This window comes from Polypterus senegalus, chromosome 14 (assembly GCF_016835505.1).
Source record: "Polypterus senegalus isolate Bchr_013 chromosome 14, ASM1683550v1, whole genome shotgun sequence".
NCBI classification, from domain to species: Eukaryota; Metazoa; Chordata; class Cladistia; order Polypteriformes; family Polypteridae; genus Polypterus; species Polypterus senegalus.
This window is the reverse complement of record NC_053167.1, coordinates 85442359-85458482: the sequence shown is the minus strand read 5'-3', so window position 1 is coordinate 85458482 and position 16124 is coordinate 85442359. Positions and strand designations below refer to the sequence as shown.

The 16124-nt window shown below is 35.4% G+C and overlaps 1 protein-coding gene across 3 annotated transcripts in view; it reads right to left on the bottom strand.

The window, feature by feature from the left end:
* The window catches only part of astn1 (astrotactin 1), a 1272040-nt gene that overhangs the window by 36142 nt on the left and 1219774 nt on the right, over positions 1 to 16124 (bottom strand). For all 3 annotated transcript variants that reach the window (XM_039734841.1, XM_039734842.1, XM_039734843.1), the window contains one exon: positions 10119 to 10219. In XM_039734841.1, the coding sequence (XP_039590775.1) occupies positions 10119 to 10219 (101 nt within the window). The remainder of the gene's footprint in view (positions 1 to 10118; positions 10220 to 16124) is intronic.

Sequence of the window (16124 nt, the reverse complement as noted above, 5' to 3'; positions counted from 1 at the left end):
AGATTTCCAAATGCTAATAACAAACTGTGTTAGCTTCGGATAGTGTCTGGAGGAGACATATTCTTGATAGTCAGAAGACAGGTGAGTGACAGCAAAACAAAGTTCTAATTGCAGATCACTGTCTAAGAGATGTGCTTGAAAACGTGGCTTAATTCAGCCCATTGAATACAGGAAGAGGAAGATTGCCTATTCCAGTGTCAGTGAGGAAGGGCAATAAATGAAACAGTCAGTCAGTCATTGCCCAACCTGCTATATCCTAACACAGGGTCACGGGGGTCTGCTGGAGCCAATACCAGCAAACACAGGGCACAAGGCAGGAACGAATCCCCGGCCAGGGCGCCAGCCCACCGCAGAATAAATGAAATATCTGACTTCAACCCACTAACGTTTACTTTGCAGGCTGATCACTTGATCTTTAAATTTTCTGCCTCTCAGGTTTCAAACACACTGTCTCTTGCTGTTGCCCCTCCTGCCTTGTAATTGTGTTCCATTTACATTTTTTTTTGTCATGTCATGTAACAGTTTAAGAACACGCAATTACACCAGAGGTGTGCATGAGGCATTGCAAAATGTCCAAATAAACTGATTTGATTGACATATAGTTTACAAATGAATTGTGATCTTTTCCAAATATTGTGTTTTGTTACACATCTGCTAAATATAAATGTTTTGAAAGAACAATGTAAATGATTCTGAATTGAATGTCAGTAACACCCAGGAGCTTGTCTAGGCCAAATATTAAAGCAAGGCATGCTGCAAGTTGAGAAGTCTCGATCATCAGTGGGGTACCTGTATGATAATATTTGAAAGTTTCTGATGTGAAATTCTGTCCTTGCTTACTTACAGATAATATTCATATAAAACTTCAAGAAAAAGCAGAAATTCAGTATGGCTACATTAAACTACTTACTACATAAAACAGCACAGAATGTGGCTTCTTAGAAGACTGGGAATCACGGGCTGTTTTGACTTACATAAGACTGAATAATGACAAAAATAGCATGCTTACACGGATTTGGTGTTTGCTTAGACACTGCCAGATGTAAACAATTACAAAATGAATTGCACACTAACATGGAAAGACATCATTAAAAATGTATCGTTTGAACTTGTTTTGGCCTTCCATCCATATCGAAACAAATCTTTTCAAAAACCCTCTCCAAAGTGTGTAAATTTAAAAACATCATATCTTTCATAGAAGCATGGATGGGGAAACTGGGCTTTTCAGATATGATTTTTATGTGATTTATATAAAGTGAGATTATTTTATTTAAGCATATAGAATTGAAACCTCTTCTGTACCCCAAAACATTCATGATACCAACATTTACAAGATTTAAACATGCAAATGGATCTTGTTTTTGTTTAATTTTAATGCCTTCTTCAACATTTTACAACATTTCAAACTGAGTTTGTTCTTTTTTATATTATGTCAGATATTTCTTTGCAAAATTGTCTTCAGTGGCTTAACATTACAGGTTCCTTTGCTAGTTTAGGTGATAATGAATAACATAACTTAAATTTTGTTTATTGTCAATGGATACTTTGGGTTGTAACGCTTTACCATTTCGTAATACAGTAAACACTTAAAATTAAATTAAATGAGAATTTAGCAACATTAGATATGCAAAAAAAATCCATGCAACCTTTTCGAGCAGGAATTACATAAACTCTCATTCCACAACCCTCCACTAAGGACCGGGCTAAGACATGATGCTTAGCTGCCTTGCTTACCAAGCTTGATTATCCCTAATCCTCAAATGGTGGAACAGAAAACGGCTCAGATAAGCCCAGCATCTCGATTTAAGTGAGGCTTATTCACTAAGTGGGATTCTTGGAATACCTCTCTCATCATTCTAATATTGGGGTATTTCCGAAAGACTTGTTTTTCTATTTTGATTCTTTGATTTTGGCTTTTGCCTTTTGTCTAGTGTTTTGGTATTGCCCTGATTATATTTTTTACCATTCTTCTGTCAAACGCATCCTTTCCTGGTTTCTTTTCAACTGTACTTTTACGGGAAAACTTTTTATTTCAACTTTCATTATATAGGAAGCATTCCTTTAAATTTTGGATCTTAGCATGGGAACTGCAGCTCAAGACTGTTGTGATCTGTTTTGTAGTTCAGATTTTTCTTTTATGGTTCCTTGGTCTCTTACACTATTTTAAACTATGTTTTCAAGAGTTCAAAGGCATGGAAATCAATTGGTTACTTTTTTTTATTTCAGCGCATTTTTAATTATGTTGACAATGAATTATGTTCCCCATGGCACCTTGTTGTTTTCTTGTGGGCACAGCCATTATGAGGCTTTTGTTGATGGTTTTCATGGCTTTGCTAGATGGTAACAGTATACATTTCAGCATCATATACTATTTTGCCCAAGATTGCAAAATGTTTCTACAAAAAACTTTCCTGTTCGCGTATTTGATTAGAGAATATTTTTTTTATCTTTTAGTACAATTAATGTTTTGTTTAAATGTTTCTAGTTACATATTGCCTGTTTAAGTGAGATTTTCAACACAGTTTCCTTACTATGATTCTTGGTTCTCATTCCCATTTTTACTTTAATTGCATCTTCAAACTTATGACCCTTTGCTTGTTACTTTGATTTCACAACTTCTATGGATTCACTTTTCCTTTTTGCCTATAATTCATTTCTTAAGTGCTGCCATGCAGTGCAGTCAGGATATATACTAAACATTAAGCCCAGAAAAATACATCAGAGCTTTTCATTTTGCTTTATACCCAGTCAACAGAAGAAAGTCTGTGATAAAAAATACCTCAACTTAAAAAAAGGAAAATACAAAGAAAGGTTTTCTAAAATAAAAAAGCCAATAAAAATATTTAATTAAAAACTAAAAAGAATCAAAATGGATAAGGTGCAAAGATTTTAAAAAGTCACAAATAATAAACAAAAACAATTGATACAACAGTGAAAAAATATTTAAAGAGATCAAGAAATACTAATATAACAAAAAACCCAAACCATTAAAAACTAGCAACAAAGCCAAAAATCAAAAAGCCCAAGATGAATACAAAAATAGAGTAAAAACTCATAAAATCTAAACCAAAAAAAAAAAAAAAACAAGAGGAAAAAATGGAGCAGGACACTGCGAACTGTTAGGAAGTTACTTCCACTGAATGAGTGGTAGACAAAGATTTTTATTAACCTCAAGTGCTGTATCTTGACTTAAATACTATATTGGCAGAACTGCTCGATTTGCAAGAAATAAATTGTTCATATTTCTTATATATTACTTTATAAATATATAACTGCTTCTTTAGTCTGTCTTCTGATAGCATGAAAGAATACTGTTGCAGTGGAGGTAAACAGATTCTCCAGAAATGAATGCATGACGGGGAGAGTTGGGATGTTTTTGTCATCGATTAGAGGATATAATGAGTCAGGGTAATGGTCTCTAATGATCTGTATGTTTTTTTTAATTTCTAAATTTTCTAAATTATACTGGATGTGTGATGCAAGAACACACATTCATATCTTTCACTCATTTTAACACTACTCATACACATAACAACTTCACAAATTATTTTTCTCCATTTGCTTTTGTAAAGTGAGCATACAGAATTCTCCCCAATGTGTATTTTTTAACAAAGATATACAATATTATAGAATCAGTATAGCAATAAACAAAAAGTACATTTTTCAACAGTCCTTAAGTATTGACTTTATTGTTACTGTAAGGTAAGATCCAGAAAATGAACACAAGCTGACACGTGACAGCTCAGTTTTTAGAGTTCGGTTAATCATTATCACCTTCTTGGCAGTGACGATCATCACATTATTCATAAAGATCTGGGAAAATTTAACCACCAGTTTTTAAACTTGTTGGCAAAGTAATGTGACTAGAAGAGCAAAAGAGGCAGCTGGAGCAAGGCACCTGCTGCAGCTGGGGTGATTTACAGAAAGATCGGCACACTGTAATACAGCAGGGTCTGGGATTCCATCCAAATACCTATACAACATGTCCGACTCTATAACAAAAAATTACTCTGGCAGTCTACTAAACTAGACCAGAAAGTTCCAAAAGGTGATTTGTTTTGTCCCCAGGTTTATCCTTGTCACAAGTAATATATATTTAAACACCAAGTACTTCTAGACAGAATATAGTATGAAATATTGGATGAATTTCAACAACTAATGTTTCAGTGCTGTATCATGTCAAACTGCATGATAAGTTGATTGCATGATTTAGTACAAGAGTGTCATGCATAGTTTTTCAATGTATATGGTGGCATTTTAATGTAAAATCAGCTAACATTAAAATGTCTATAAAATATAAACCCTATTTCAGACTCTCAGCATAAGACTAATGTCAGCACTGCTGAAAGAAAAATTTAGAGAGTGGACTGGCATTATTTGACTTTGACTGAAGACATTGTCACATTTGATATGCTGCTCACTTGTTTGATTGCACATGTTTCAGTGTTTTTTTTTTGATAATCCTAAACATATGAGATTTAAAATATAATCCAATTAATTTCTTAATCAAAAAGGTTAATAATCCAAATTCATATGTGAATCAAAAATATAGTCAAAATTAAAAAAATAAACAACAACCAAACCTGTAATAGCAAATTACAAAATTCAGAAAAGCCAAATTATAGGCCGAGAGACTGCTAAACAAAACAGCAAAATACAAAAAAACAGGCAAAGAAGGACATGGTTAAAGCTAATTAATGCCACTGCAAAGATGCAGTGGATATCAGAGACTTAAACAGCCCTCAGATACTGCAACACTAATGGCCTCACATTACGACTTTTACATAATGAGCTAAAAAGCACTGGGGATGAAAGATGTAGATTGTAGATAACAATTACAAATTAATTATGAGACATTGTTGACAAAGAAAAATTCAAACATGGCTAAACACAAAACTCTAAGGTGAGACCCACAAAAAAACCATGACAGAACAGAAACATACAGTTATGTATTAGGTATTGGAGAAGCCTTCTTTAAACTCTTAAGTGGTTCTTTGAACACTGAAGTTAATTTAAATAAAGACAAATTAATATTTTGATCAAGTTAATTAAAGGGCTTTGTTAAAAAGCTGGTCTGCTCCATTTAGTATTAGAACATGGCAGTTTCGGTATTATTCCTGATTACATTTTTAGGAAACAATCAAATTATATGGCAAGTCATCTACAGTAAATATATATATATATATATATATATAAAATCCAACGTTTGTCTATCCGCTTTTCATGAGAGAACGATTTAACAGATTTATAATTTGCTTGAACATTCCAGTTGATTTTACGACTTCTCTCATCACGCTAAGTACCGTAGTTCACTTGTGGTATCAATTTATTTGCGCGAATGCAGGAGAGCAGCTGTAGGACGAGCGGAAGGGGGGCAGGGCCTTCCTCATTCACGTGCCAGCCTCAGTTTGAGTTGCTCTACCTCTCGTCCTGACTTTCATGTGGTAGCAAGGAGGATAGAAACATACACTACATAAATCCCAAACAAAAATAGCAATGTGCCATAATTTTAAGTTCCTTTACAGTTTTTTTTTAAATCATCAAAATAATTGCAGGAACAAATTTGACAACAAAAGTGCACTGAATCACAACACTGAACAGGAAATGGTGACCAAAGCATAAAGTAAGTGAGTACAGAAGGGCTAGGCAAAAACAAAGTCATAACTCTAAGGTAAATTTAAAAACCAAAAACCTGTGGACATAGGAATGCTCAAGAAACAAGGCCAGAAATGACAGAACATTTAAATACGATAACAAATCAACGAAGCCTTTTGCATCCGGTGGTGATGACCAGTTTAGTGGCAGCATGGTCATGGGCCTAGACTAGACTAATGTATAGCAGTGCTCATATTTTGAGGTGTTGGTGACATTCATGTGTAAGCATTGGTACCAGTTTTTGAATTTGATGAGACCCTTCTTCATTTTATATTTATGTATCAAGCTTGGTAACATTTTAAACTCCTTTATTTTATTGTTTTAACATTAATTTCATTTAACTCTTAATCCATTTGTATACTTTCATATTATCCAAAGAATGTACAATGTACTTGCTAATTATGTCTTTAGTCATTGTCACAGTTCGGGACTAGTTTCTACATCCTTAGAAGAACAAAGATAGTGTGTGCTGATTAAAAACCTTCCTCTTGAGACAAATGGCAGTTTCCTTTTAATATCATACAATTTCTTCCAAATGCACTTCATCACATCTTTACTAATCTTTTGATTTATTCCATAAGATTTCCATCTGTACCGATTTGTGGTCCAAGATACACATAATTTTTGACTGTTTTAAGCTTTGTTTGATCCTTTGCAATCATTGTTGCCTTTACAAAGCTGTTGAATGTGGCCTTCACCGTATTCAAATTCATTTTGCGTCCAGCCTTTTCGCTTGCATCTCAGAGCTGATGAATTCAAAGCTGCAGATCTTCAGGGCTGTTGGCAACACTGTTGACGTTATCAGAAAATCATAAATGGCCAATGTAGGCTTCATTTATTTTTTACTTTTCTTGCCATAAAAACCTCTTTCAGGGCTGCTGTATGCAAATTTGAAATTGTTACGTTCACTCGATTATGTATCAAAGTGCTTCTGACATTTTGAACAGTATGAGTGCCTGCTTTTGCTGTGTTGAAATTTTAGGCATTCATTGAAATGTGCAATATTAATTGAAAAAATATGCATTGGTGAAAGATTTTTCTTTTGACAGACAATGGCATTGTGTTCACTGAGGAATGTAAGCAATCCACCTACATGCAGCTGAATTAACTTCATATAATGGAATCAGTAATCTAGAATATATGCAATATTGTTAGAATGGATGAATTAACAAATTATGATGAATAGGATTTAAAATGAGTTTCCTACAATACCCTTTGAGCAATAACTCAAGTAAGTGGAACGTTTTGGAAGGGCCTGGATGTCGAGTTCATAGGGCAAAGCTAGTTTTTCTAAAACTCCCAACTGCACATCATATTTCCAATAACCTAATAAAAATTAAAATAAATGGAGAGGGTCACAAAATGCAGTTGCTGTTGGATAAGCTAATTATTGAAGATTTCTTCTGAAAATGTATTTTTTAGAGAAAAATGTAAAATTAGCGCTTAATCAATAACAGTGATTTACTATAAATAATATAATGCACCACTATACTATTCATTTAGGATGAGGATAACATGTAGCTTTCAAAGTGCTTTTGGTTGGCTTGGAAAAATAAAGAAAAAATATATTTTTTAATGTTTGGAAAGTTTTATATAACAAATCAGGAGAGACTTCCTAGCTTTTCTTTTAATTCAGAATAATGACAGTCCCAAATATTACAAAGAATATTTTGTTGAAACTAAAAAGGCTTTGAAGAATAGGTAACAACAGAATAAAAATAATTTTAAAACGAAACAAAAACAATGATAATCTATTGTTCCACATGACTGTCTTCTACAAGTCCTTGCCCTGGCTGTGCAGTGGTGTGTTATCCCCATATCTGTGTCCTTTTTAAATGTCCTAAGTACTCCTTTTTGTCTCTTCTCATATCTCTCTCTTTCTCTCTCTGTCTGAAGCTGTTTTGAACTTTTCCCTGTCTGTGTGCCTTTCCTCATTTCACTTCCCAGCTACTTTTCCACCGAGCCTAAGGTTAACTTTTAAGCCACTCATAAAAGTTCAAGATCACCTATAAAAATTCCAAGGATGCTAGGTCAAAATACACTTAAGTTGTCCCTGAAATAAGTAACCCCAAGCCCACCCTTACAGTTAAAAATGCAGTAGGAACTTGTACTTTACAAGGGATGCTTTTCTTTTATCACTTAATGATCTGAACAATTTCGCTTGACCTTTTGAAAGTTCCCCATTATCTCTCCTTAACTCTGGTGCCCTCAAATGATTTACTTCATTACTGTTTTGATTGACTGGACTTAAAATTCTTTCCTGGCTCTTGCCTCTAAAAATGTGAATGCAGAGCAGTTCTAAAATCATGGGTGTACATTTAACTTTCGTTCATATTTTTTATACGCTTTGTGATGAACATCATAGATGGACTGACATCTCCACCAGGATGGATGGTGCTATGTTACCTGATGAGGAGGCATTTATGGATGAACAACGTGGATGGATGTTCATTCTGGTTGGGGTGGTACCCTTTCCCAGTGGAAAGGTTGACAAAATGGATGGATAGAGTATGACTGTGTTTGTGGACCATGTGTTCCCCAGTCCATTGGGAGGAAGCATTCCCCTGGCATAGTTCCTATTTGGACACCCAACAGGCTGCATGGGAGTTGTAGTCCTGGAGGGTCATCCTGCTGGGGTCTCTAAAGGGCCACTAGATGGTACTGTTGGGAGGAGACTCTCCCTTTTGGGTGGAGGTTCTGGCTAAATCAGAAGTGTTTCTTGGAGGCAATATCATTGCACCAGAAGTACTCGCAGATTCAGCTTAAAAGAAGCATATTACACCTCACCCAGATAAGGACAGTGCTTACCTAGAAGCTTTAGGGGATGACAGAAGGAAATGAGCATTGTGTTTTTTGTGAAGAAGCCTGTATCAACATATTTTGTTTAAAAATAGGCTTGAATTGAACCCAGGGCCTGTGTGGGTGAAGTTGTGTTTGGGGTTTGGGACTCTCTTACATTCCCTACAGGCCACAACTTGGAAATGTTTCCTTTCCACACCTGCCAACCTCTTGGCACTCAGGTAAGCCGTTTTATTAAGTATTGCGCAAATGTATTGTTTGACATAAAGAAGGCTTTTCATCTAGCTTCAAGTTATAATGAAAGCACCTCAGACATTTAGGGGACAGTTTGTAAACAGCTGTTTCCCTACTGGTGCTGTCTTAACTGAATCATGAACATCAAGCCCACAGAGAGTGCCAGAACAAGTTATAAACTGGTATATAATTACTCTTCCCATATAACTGTTTGAAACAGTACATCTTGGTTTTATTAATCAAAACGTAATTCTTAATTCAAGCAGTCATGAGATCATACTGCTGTAACAAGATGCTTCTTAACTTATCTCAGTTAGAAGTGCTGCTTACACTCCTGTCAATATTAGTCTACTCAAATTATGTTGAAAATCACCACCGTACTGCAATAGAGATCTTTAGATCATTTAAGAATCTACTGCTGGTGCTACTTGCACCAGAGAAGGTGCTGACAGGCTTTATTCCAAGAAGAAATGAGTCACTTCAGCACAGCTGCTTAACATTACACTCCAGACTCATTAGACCTTCACAATACAATCACATTGATGTCTTCAGCTTCACACATGTCAGCTAGCTTTGTTGTTAGTCATGCTCAGCCACTTCAATGCCCTTTATGGGAATTATTTTAGGGTGTCCAAAAATCATTTGTTAGTCTCTGACAAGCTCCAAACTCTAAGATCCATCCTTAAGCATGTTATGAAAAACGCAGCCACCAGGAGTGATTGAAAGGTGTTAAAAGTTTTACCTTGAAGATTTCATTGCATTACATGAGACAGTAGATTGTGTTTCTGACACGATCTTTCATTCATTGTCATTCTTTAAAGAACACTACCAGTGTTACCATAGCATATGAGAAATCCAGCTTTAAATTTACATCATATCACAAGATTTCCCTGTGGCCAGTGATCCACTTGAAGCAAATAGGTGTTGCTGTACAAATCCCAACAGTTTATCTAAAGTGCTTACAAAATGTGGTGGCAATCTTGCAGTATTTGTACAACAAACACCACAAAGTAGAATGGTGGTACATACAGTAGGTTATGTAAGTGAATACAAGTAAAGACGGATAAACAGTTTTTCTAGTCTTTGTATCTTTATGTGCAAATTGATAAAAGAATGCACATTTTTGACTTTGCTTAACATTCAATTGCTCTCTGTCTCCCTTCCATGCTCCCCCAATCCCACTCTCTGCTTTCTAACGCGTCTCCAAGAATATAATACAGTGAGGTCCCCAAGCCTGTCAGCAGGGGCTATGTGCAACTTTGAAGAGAATCAGGTCCATGAGAGAGTGAAAAGAAGCATAGGCTGCTGTTTTAATTTTTGACTATCATGCCCTCGGCTACTGTGATTATTATGTTAAAGCTTGACTTATGTTTATTATTAACAAATGCACTGCCATTGGTTAAATTTACTCAAAAATCTGTAGTACTCACCTTGTGCTTTGACATCATCTACTGCTGGGCATGGCGTTTTTACAGTTACTTCAGATGCTCTAGATCGCCTGCCTGTATTATCTACTGCCCACAATCTAAACCTGGAAGAGAAAAAATGTAAAATATAATGTAATAGTTCCAACAGAGCATCATTTTAATGCTGAAACACAAACTGGACTTTTATAATTTGTGTTAACATAGGAGACCTGTACCATGTATTGTTTGGTGTATCAAATTGTATATTGAGACAATGAGGACAGGCGCCCACAGCAGGTGCCATTCTGTAATTTGTCAATCTTACCATTTCTAGTTAACAATCATCTGCCACAAGCTCATGCAGAATATTTTTCTGATCACAAGGTAGAAGTAAATGATCGTTCATCATGTATAAAATTAAAACACAGTAGGAATTTTATAGGAAAAAAAAATATCTTTAAATTTAATTGTGTGACTTCCAAAATTACATTTTGGATGTACAGTAACAATGCTGTTGTGGGATTTGATGAACACCATTTATTTCAAGCTCTTGAAATGCTTTTTCAGATGAGTGCACCACTCAAAATATCTTAAACTGTCAAGAGAATCATTGAGCACAATACTTTTACATTTTAAAGATACAGTATTACTGTACGTAGCAGTGAATAAATAGGAATTCTGAACCTTCATTTTCAAATGAAATGCCCATCATTTCACAATGGCCCTGGATAGGATTTATTTTCTGTACAATATTTCATAATCACACAAAAATAGTATACAAGGAAAAAGACCCCAAAAGTCATTAAACAGTGAGACCTAAAACTTTACATACATACATTGTGACTTAGTTTCTGTTTACTGCGTTACAAATGGACAGACATCATAAGTATATTTTAACAAAAATTAGGAAACCAATACATAGAAAGTATAAAGAGCAGATAATACCAAAAATATTTCTCTTAACCATTGACATAAAAATGTGAAAGACTATAGTTCTGTTTCAATAGTATGTGGGCAATCATTGAAGCAATATGTGTTTCAATAAATGCTACAATTGTACACGTTTCCTTAATTATTTTTCATAATAACCACATTTAAGGTAGCATGTGGCTGTAAGAATTCTGGCATACAAGTAAAAATTGTACAGTAACACTTTGCAGACATGAAAAAAAATAATGAAGAAAAATCTTTTAAAATCTTTGAAAAGTGGGAAGGAAATTAAATACTCACTAACAAATTATGTAATTTCTTATTTGTTCCCGTCAGTGGATTGAAATAAAAGTACTAAAAGGAAAACGTTATAGTAGAGTCTGCAAGGGTCTGCTTCACTCACCTGACCCTACATTATTAGCCATGCTATTCATAGCCCCTAAACAAAAGAAAAACACTCAAACAACAAAATAAAGCATAAAACAGTTCAAAAAGAAAGCACAAAACTCCCACATTTACAAGGATATAATTTCTAACAAAAACATAAACAAAAATAATATTAAAATTTCAGAGTTTGGCTTTCAAAAACATCATAAGACCTTTAAATGTCTGTGTTATTGACACCTTTATATAATCACCTCCATGATGTCACACACCTAAGCACACACACTGCACAATAACTGGGCACAATGTTTATCACGACAATGTCGCATCTGAAATGGCATCTAAAAATGTGGAAAAAAGGGGTACTGCCAGTGATTAAACAAGAAAACAAATAAATAATCATATAAATATGTATATCTGAATATGGGCTCACTGGTAGTCAGACATGACTCTCTTTTATTGGCCGTACTGAAAAGTCAAAGTAATGTTACTGTTATAAAGCCTCCAAAATCTAACTATTGTTAAAATATAATGCTTCTTTTTGAAGAAATATTTTGGCTGCCAGATTAAATCATATAAAGTAGGCTAATAAAGCATAGACAGAGGTTATGAAATACTAACAATGACTTGAGAAGTACAGTAATTTAAAATAATTTACCCGAGAACACTGTTCTTACTACCTTTTCAAAATAATGTTAACCTTATGCATTTAGAAATTTTTAGTTTCTATATATAGGAGTAGTTATTAATTTTGTCTTTATAATTTCAGCATAAAGAAAATAATAATAAAAAGTAATTTTAATTATTTCCAATTATCTTTAATTAATCATCATTTTCAAGTTATTTATCATGTTATGGTAACTGCTTTTGTGGCCTTGCATCTCCATCTAGTGGTCATCTTTACAAGCTACAGGATCTATAAATATTTAAAACCATTGCACACTTTCTTGTTATTGCTATCAATAAAATGAAAAGCAAATATATTTTTAGCAAAAAATAATAAAGAAGAAAATAGCTTTTAGTGCCTTGTGAATGTCGGTTGCAACACAGGTCATAACTGTGTTCTTATTTTACTGTATTTCATATTGAATCACACTCCATACTACATACAAAGAGAATTTTCCTTAACCTAACAACACATTATTTGAAGTGATACTGATTATCCCTAAATTAAATTGTCACTTTCTGCAGAATTTCCCTTAAGGTTTCTTGGTGGCATAATGCACATGTAACATTGGTTGACAAAGTGCTAATAAAACATCTTGGGGTCATTTTTTTACAAGGTTTAGATCTTATCTTATTGCTGAAGAGGAATCAGGAAAGGGACATAAAAGAACTTTGAATATATACTCATATTATAATGTATATGATCTTAAATATCATGGAGCACCTTCCACAATTACAAAAAATGAGACTGTGTCTCCAAAACTGATGACAGGCAAGAAGAAAACTCATTAGGAAGGCTATCAAGAGTCCAGTGGAAACTTTCTGCATATAGGTTTATAGGGTCATTTTTGTTACATATTATTTGCATGTGCTAATCAACATGCAAAACGTCGCCAATCTCTAGCACCATGATTAGTGAGTGTAAATACCTTATCCCAAAATTTCTGTCTGCAAAATACAGGGCATTAAAGATAATATGTATTTTGCAAGAAGACACATTTAACATACAAGAAGTGTGTGAAAATGTCAAAAGGACCAATACTAAACTTGCCCTTAGTTCTAAAAGATTTGTTTGATGTAATGCTGGCACATCTCAGCCCTCAAAGACTGTAGTATCTACTTTCTTCCATCTCACTATGGGGCTTTTCAGCAGGGAAAGGGACTCCAGTCAGGATACAAGAGTTAAAGAATAGCTCCATACATAAAGACATTTTGGTGCAGAACCTGCTGTCCCCTGACAAAATCCCGAAGTTACCAGCTATATTATGGAGGAGTGGGAAAAAACTTGCCTGAATAGGTGAACAGGCAGCAGCAATTCTGGTAAAGAATAGCAGTACAGAGCTACAGTGACATTATACTATTTGAAAGGAGACTCTAAGTGAAAGTATGAAGATTTTATGTAACCATATCCTAGGCAGCATACGACATATGCTTCCTTGTCTTTGTTGTTACTATTGAATGGACTCAGAAAGAGCAAGCTATTTAGTTGGTTGCATCAGTAGAGGCAGAAGCTCTGGTTATGCTAAAAGATGTTACAGATGAAGAAAATCTTTCTAGAGATGGAGACACTCAGAACAGCATTGTAATGGAGGTTCAGATGGAGTTAATTAGTCATAGGATTACAGCAGCAGCTGAACAGCAAAATGTGATGCAAAGTACAGCACCTCAGTACCTTCACTGTTAAAATGCCATTCCTGGTGCCATGTATTAATCATCACTTCCCTTGAGCTGAGCTGGGAAACCTGGCAAAGGAAACATTTGTTTGGGGTCTCACACCTCCAGCTCTTGTGTAACAGGTCCATTCTGCTAGGCCAGCAACAGTGGGGCACCTGGCTGGAGACATGACCCCGGACTAAAGGAGAGAGCTTAGGTACACCATTTAGAGGGAGACCTGCATCCCATGGTCACATCAGCTTTTATCCCCAGTATCTCTCTATATATATAAAATGTCTGTCTGTCCGTAAGTCTGTCCATTTTTCATGAAAGAAGTACTTAACGGATTTAGATTGGGTCTTTTGCTATAATTTGCTTCAATATTCTAGTTGATTTTGCTACTTCTCTCATTGCGCTAAGTATCATAGTTCACTTGTGGCAGCAATTTATATTCACAAATCGAAGAGAGAGGCTGAGGGCCAAGGGGAGGGGGAGGCAGGGCCATCCTCACTCATGCGCCAGCCTTAGTTCGACTCAGGTCTGTATGTCTGTCCACTTTTCACAAGAGAACTACTTAATGGATTTAGATCGGGTTTTTTTCTATACTTTGCTTGAACATTCCAGGCCATTTGCGACTTCACTCATTGCGTTAAGTATCATAGTTCTTAACACTGGGCCCTGACTTCCTGTAACAAGACAAAGCTCAGCTGAACCTTTGCAGGAAGGTTCAGTTGTTTAGCTGCTTTCCCAAAGAAAGTTCTCAACTAGTACCTGTCCTGTGGTGTAGCACCCATGACAACCAGGAGGAGAAGATGGGTATTTTAATAGGAAGAGTGGTGAGTTAACAAATAAGTGGTGGTCAGAGAGGGAAAAACACAAGGAAATATAGATAGCTGATGCAGACCAAAATGGGAGTGGAATGGTGGAGTTTACAGGTGGAAATAAGACTAAGCCCATTACAAAACACAGGCAAACTCCAGCTTTTACATGTGCTTCTTCAGTCAAGTAACTGAGGCTGTTTAACAAATTTTGGATGTCCTCTTCTCAGGATTGAGGAGCTATGGAAAGGCTACTCTAATGTGCCAGCTAAACAAACATTGAGTAGCCACATTACAACAGAGATGCTCCAACCATTCCTGCAGATGATCTTACTCGGTGTATAAAATATACACTGTAGACGTCCTTTTGCTTGACGTTTGAAAAGATGATGCAACAGAGGCTGATCAGAGTAAAGAAAGAACAGAAGAGAGAGTGCAAGTCAATTAACTTAGGCAAGAACAGGTCATGGGGATTTGTTGTTGTTGTGGTGCAGCTAAAGCTCTAAAAGTAGGAGCAAGAAGAACTGCAATAGTGTGTGCAGGAGAAAATAATGCCTATCGATGTACGTTTACATTTACATTTATTTGAATAGCAGACAGGTGTATCCAACTTACAAAACAGGTCAACATAATTGAGGAAACTGTTTGGGAACAAATGTTACAGGGCAAGGTTACAAAATTTATCATCACAAGTGAAGAGTTTAGAACAAAATTAAGGCTACTTAAAATCTGTAGGTTTCAAAAACCTAAAGGCTAATATTAGTTAAACGGACATGCACCAAATAGGAGAATCTTTAAACATTTCTTGAACAGATTGAGGGAGTCTGAATTTCAAACTCAGGTGGGCAGCTCGTTCCACCAGCTAAAAGCTACACATGAAAAGAGACTGGATTTAGATTTGATGCCACGCAGAGGGGACAGCACCAGACCAACAGCTTTTACCCCATGGCTGTCTGGACTTTGAACTCTTTGTTGTTCTCTTGTCCTCAGATCTGCCCCTAGTAGCTTGTTAATATGCAGTACATTTGTTACACTTGTTACTGAGATTGTTTTTTATTATTAGTTGACATTATTTATTTATTACTATCTAGTCACTTACCTATTTTTTTATCTTATATAGTATAGTATAGTTCTTTACCTGTGTTTATGTTTGATCACAGTCCTGGGGAACATTGTTTCATGGCACTGACTGCTGCAATGCTGTTTGTGGATGCTATGACAATAAGTACTTGACTTGAATATCAGCAGACCTTAGTGGTTAAGAGGGGGCATAGGACCTCACAAGTGTCTCTTTATATATAAGTATTGACCCAATGACTACTCTTTAGTCAAGCAGCTAGTTTTCAAACTTAATACTTGATGCTTCATGTATCCAATATACTGATCTGAAAAGAGCTAGCTGCAAACATCCTTTGTATCATGTTCTGTAGTGTTGTGCATATCAAAACTGAACATTTTGGAACTTATTTTATCCAACTATGGGTTATGGGTGTTTCCCCAGATGACATTATACAGGATTATAGCCTGTTGACATCAAAGCATACACCAAAGACATGCATACTGGGTCAATGTAGAACTG